Raw genomic sequence first — 5781 nt, forward strand, 5'->3', positions numbered from 1 at the left:
TGCACGTCGCGACGCCATGATGCGCGGTGAGATGGCATGATGCACGTCGCGACGCCATGATGCGCGGTGAGATGGCATGATGCACGTCGCGACACCATGATGCGCGGTGAGATGGCATGATGCACGTCGCGACACCATGATGCGCGGTGAGATGGCATGACGCACGTCGCGACGCCATGATATGTGATGAGATGGCATGACGCACGTCGTGACGCCATGATGCGCGGTGAGATAGCATGACGCACGGCGAGATGCCATGATTCGCGGTGAGATGGCATGACACACGTCGCGACACCATGATGCATGATGAGATGGCATGACGCATATCACGACGCCATGATACGTGATGAGATGGCATGACGCACGTCGCGATGCCATGATGCCCATGGAGATGGCATGACGCACGTCGCAACGCCATGATACGCGGTGAGATGGCATGATGCACGTCGCGACACCGCGTCCGAGACGCCGATCGCAACCCGAGACAACTCGAGACAACTCAAGACAACTCGAGACAACTCAAGACAACTCAAGACAACTCGAGACAACTCAAGACAACTTGAGATGACTCAAGACAACTTGAGACAACTTGAGATGACTTGAGACAACTCCAGATAATACGAGACGACTCGAGACTTGAGACAATCGGAGTTTGGGTCGGAGACTGCGGAGTCGACCCCCGCTCGCGCGCGCAACTAAACAAAGTAATACTAACTAGCCTGGCGAGTACAACCAACAACAGGGGGCGCTCTAACGCGGGAGCGCGTGCCGGCAGGTGGCGCCGCCGTCCGACGACACGTCGCCGTTCGCCGCCCGACTCTACTTGCGCGGCGCGCGTACGTAAACAAGAGAGCGTCTACCGCGACGCCTAAATCTACCGTCGAGAAAACGCCCGGCTGGGTCGCGGCGTAGATTTGCATCTCGGTCGCCAGATGGCGCCACCGAATGCCGAAAGCATTTCGGGGCCCGGCGTCGCCCCCCGTCCGCGGTTTGACGAACATCAGGGCGGCACCTGCGAGATGGCAGCACCGTGCACCCTGCCACGGCGCGGGGGTCGATCTATATGTTACTTGTTAGTCTGGCTGTTAATCCATCATATCAATATTACATTAATCAATACATCGATACACGATCGATCCGTGACAAAAACCTAGTGACAAAACAAGTGGCGCGGCAACATTCTGCCAAACTGGCCAGGTGGCAGCACAGGGCAGTGTTAGAGGTAGGTTAGAGGCGCCCCCTGGCGAGATGGGCGGAGGCCGTGCGACGGTGCTGCAACCTAGTGAGAGAGCACGGCGACGCGGGCAATCAAACTCAAACTGCCGCCGTCGCCCGCCAGGGGGCGCCGCCGCAGCAACCGCTAGCGAGACGAAATCCGCGCGCTCCTGCGTCCAAGATGGCCGCCTCCCTCCGGCTCCAGCGGCGGCAGCGTTCACTTGTCGCGCGTCGCCGAGTGCGGAAGTTGCTCGTCCGTGTCGCTAGGTGTCGCCTCCAGTTCGTCGTCCGTCATCACGGTGACGAGCGTTCCCACGGCAACGCCGACGTGACCCGCCATGTGGAAGAGGTCGCCGACGTTCTTCGAGCCGCCTGAAAATAGAGGGCGCCTGCGGTCAGTCGCTCGGACGAACTTCGGACGCGGCGCGGCGCTCGGACGTCGTTGTGGCTTGAGTGCTGACCCCTAGTGTGAGCGTTCCGGAAATAATATGTACTACTAGTGCTGCCCCCTGCGGGAGCGCTTGAGGAACAATATGTACGCTTTACTGCTGCCCCCTGGTGTGAGCGCTCGGTACCGTACGCGTTCTTGGTTAATATTGATCTACGAACTCGCGCGGCGTTTCACGACTAGTGCCGCCCCCTGGCGCTCACGATACCTTTGCGTTCTGATTGGTTAATGTGATCTTCGAATTCGTGCAGCATTTCGTCCAGTTGACTGTTCTCGCGATCTCTGTCTACACCGCCACCACCAATGTGCTCCCTACTGCTGCCTGCAAGACACACAGACAGAGTTGAGGGAGGGGTGAGAGGGTGAGGGAGAGGGAGGGAGGAGGGGGTGAGAGGAGGGGGGAGGGGGAGAGAGGGGAGGATCTCTGTCTATACCTCCACCACCAACGTGCTCCCTACTGCTGCATGCAAGACACACAGACAGAGTTGAGGGAGGGGTGAGAGGGTGAAAGAGGAAGGGGCAATAGGAGGGGGAGGGTGAGGGGGGAGGAGGGTAAGAGAGGGAGGGAGAGGGATGGATGAGGAGGTGATGGGTGAGGAAGGGATGGGTATGTAAGAGGAGTGAGGGAGGAATGAGGAAGGGGTGAGGAAGGGATGGGGACGTGAGAGAGGGATCAGGGTGTGCGAGAGAAGTGGGAAGAGAGAGAAAGACAGAGCGAGTATATATAATAAAGACAGAGAATGAAAGAAATAGAGAGAGAGAACGTATAGAGAGTAAGTTTATCAAGAGACAGACGATGACAATCACACTAACTGAAGCCATGCCAAGAAAGAAAGTGTCAGGCAGCATGCCAACCCTACTTTTCTCCTCTCATCACCCCTCCCTCTTTACCAGTTTCTAGTTCCTTCCTATTCCCCTCCCCTTTCATGCACCACTTTTTCTTCCGACACCCTCTCCTAACCTCCGACCCTCTCTTAACTCAAAACCTGATGCTTCCACCTGTACACCTCCCATTTTCTTCCTACCGGGAGTACCCTCTCCAGTAGCTCTACCACTAACACAAAGTACCCTCTCCTTCCCAGCATCACATACTCCTCCCCTTTTCACCCACCCTCTCACCTTATCCCCTCTCTTAGTTCCTCGACTCCCCTTCTCCTTCCCCATCCTCTCTTTTCCACTTCCCCTTCCCCAACATCACCTACCTCTTTTCACCCTCTCACCTCAACTCCTTTCTTCACACCTTACACGCTCCTTCTTCCCAGGCTGAGAGAGAGAGAGGATGACTAACAGGGTTTACTAGAATCCCACCACTCCACCACAGAGTCACCGCAGTAGACGTTAGATGAGCGCTGTCGCTCCGCGGCACTTGTTTTGTATTTTTTTTGTAGACGCTTCGTTGTCGTGCATGCGGCGGCGCCGGACGCCAGGCGGCAGCAGTAGTCGTAGCGCGTTTTTTGTCGTTGGCATTTCGTCCGGTTGGTTGCTTGCATGCGATAGTTTGCCTAGGATGGCTGCTTAGATAGTAGCATCAGTCTATCAGTATATTGATAGACTCCTGATAGTAGAGGATGAGGGAGAAGGGGGAGGGGCTAGGAGAGGAGAGAGGGTGGGAAGAAGAAGAGGAAGCTGAGGAAAATGTGTTCACATACACGCCGAAACAGTGGAATGCACAGGGATGGTATCAGGAACCTTCTCAAAGGAATGTTCGTTGGGATCGTTATGAAAGTTGCCACGAGATGGCGCGTACGTTTAAGTGTCTTCAGATTAAAGATGGAAGCTCGACTTTAACGGTGGCCCGGGTGCCAATGGCCACCTGAAACGNTTCTGTTGTTGTCTAGGCAAACTACTCGCAATGCAAGCAACCAACGGCCGGACGATCAATCCAACGACCAAAAACCGCGCTACTGAACTGACTGGCTGCGCGGGCGATGGCGCTCCGGCGCGCGCATGCACGAGCAACGCGAAACGTCTACAAAAAAAAAAATACAAAAAAAATAAATACACGAATTAAACATTAAGGGCGCGGTGGTGGCGCCACCTACCGTTCCGCTGTATCCCTCGGTCGACGCTCCGCGAGACAGAGGCGAGTGCCGCGGAGCGCGTACGTCGCGCTGCGACCGGCGCGCGCGCCATCTGTGCTCTTCACGCTCGACGACGGCGTCATGTAGGGGGAGCTGTGAGCGCTCATACGTGGTCGAGCGCACGAATTCGCCGGCTTTCCTGTTGCTATGGTGACGGAACGACGCGAGAGAGACAGAGACAGTTAGATGATGTGAGGAAGAACTAGTGATTATTTATTATTAATTAATTATTATTAATTAATTTTTTTTTAAATATTTTCAAATTTTATGATTTGGAATTCGAGAACAAACCTAAAACCATGCGGGATCGATAACCAATAATCAGTTATCAATAATCAAAGACAGACACTGACGAATCGCACGATGAACTACTTTGATAATGTGATGTTAATAACCTGCACTTTATCTCTTATCATCACCATTAATAAAGACTAAATTAAATAATAATCAAAATCAATCAATAAATCAATCGGAATATAATCATTGATGTTTATCATCCATATGACAAAGATCAATACGTCGTTTAAAAAATCTAAAACCTGGACAAAGTAGGACAAATAACGATCGATCATATAGCCGAATAACCGATCAATAACCAATAACCGATCAATAACCAATCAATAGATCGACCCACCTCCTCTGCTAGCAGCTGCCTCAGCCTGTGAAGCTGCGCCTCCAGCTGTCGGTTATGATCTTCCAATATCTGCATCCTCGCCTCCAGACGACCCTTGTGTTGCCGTAGCAACCGCGCCTCGGCGACCATCTCCACGTCGCGACCCGACCCGGGGTCAAGGTCGGACGACGCCGGCGGCGTGACCTCCTTCGCCAGGCGGCGCTGCTGCTGCCTCGTCTTCAGGCGGTCGTACTCGGCTTGCAGTTGCCTGTGCGGCGAGAGAGAGAAAGAGACGTTCGGTTGTTTCGCGCGGCGACAATATTTTTCTGGGGGGGGGGGACTTCTGCCAGGGTGTTGTTTACGGGTATTTTTTTTGGGGGGGGGGTCGGAGATTCCTTTTACTTTTGTTATTATTTACGTTTAGATTTGTTGACCACCTTGATTTGACCTTGACTCGACCACCTTCCTCCTTCTCCTCTTGTTCCTCCGACCCAGCTCTCCCTCAACCTCTCTCCCTCTCTCCTTCCCTCCTCTACCATCCTTCCTCCCCAACCCTCCTCCCTTCTCTACCCCACCCTTCTCCCTCCTCTATCATCCTTCCTCCCCAACCCTCTCCCTGCTCTATCATTCTTCCTCCCCCACCCTCCTCCCTGCTCTACCATCCTTCCTCTACCCAACCCTCTCCCTCCTCCCTCTCACCTGTTCTCATGTTCTAGATCCTTGATCATGCCCTCCATCTCCTCCTGTTGTTCATGATCAACGGCAGCGATGATCTGTGCCGGACTCCGTGGCTGAAACACAGAGAGAGAAAGACGCCGTGTAAAACACAGAGAGAGAGAGAGAGAGACCGTGTGAGGGCAGTGTGTGATACACACACGGTCTGTCTGTCTGTCTGTCAGTCTCTCATTTTCTATCTCTCTCTCTTTTTCTGTCTGTCTGTCTGCCTGCCTGCCTGCCTGCCTGCCTGCCTGCCTGCCTCTCTCTCTCCCTCTCTGTCTATCTGTCTATCTATCTGTCTCTCTGTCTATCTCTCTGTCTGTCTGCTTCTCTGTCCATTTATGTATCCGTCTATCTGTCCATCTGTCTGTCTGTCCGTCCGTCCGTCTGTCTGTATGTCCGTCCGTCCGTCTGTCTGTCCATCCGTCCGTCCGTCTGTCTGCCTGTCTGTCTGTCCGTCCGTCTGTCTGTATGTCCGTTCGTCTGTCTGTATGTCCGTCCGTCCGTCCATCTGTCTGCCTGTCTGTCTGTCCGTCCGTCTGTCTGTATCTCTGTTCGTCTGTCTGTATGTCCGTCCGTCCGTCCATCTGTCTGCCTGTCTGTCTGTCCGTCCGTCTGTCTGTATCTCTGTTCGTCTGTCTGTATGTCCGTCCGTCCGTCCATCTGTCTGCCTGTCTGTCTGTCCGTCCGTCTGTCTGTATCTCTGT

At 54.0% G+C, this 5781-nt stretch overlaps 1 protein-coding gene across 1 annotated transcript in view; it reads right to left on the reverse strand.

Moving 5' to 3' along the window:
* Positions 1-6: 6 nt before the first annotated feature.
* The window catches only part of LOC106818511, a gene marked incomplete at its 5' end in the record, with an annotated part of 12049 nt that continues 6274 nt past the window's right edge, over positions 7-5781 (reverse strand). The window contains 5 exons of the mRNA XM_014823206.1: positions 7-1587; positions 1872-1985; positions 3706-3796; positions 4379-4625; positions 5057-5148. Coding sequence (XP_014678692.1) covers positions 1433-1587; positions 1872-1985; positions 3706-3796; positions 4379-4625; positions 5057-5148 — 699 coding nt within the window. The remainder of the gene's footprint in view (positions 1588-1871; positions 1986-3705; positions 3797-4378; positions 4626-5056; positions 5149-5781) is intronic.

Source organism: Priapulus caudatus, unplaced genomic scaffold (genome assembly GCF_000485595.1).
Source record: "Priapulus caudatus unplaced genomic scaffold, Priapulus_caudatus-5.0.1 Scaffold2293, whole genome shotgun sequence".
Classification (NCBI taxonomy): Eukaryota; Metazoa; Priapulida; class Priapulimorpha; order Priapulimorphida; family Priapulidae; genus Priapulus; species Priapulus caudatus.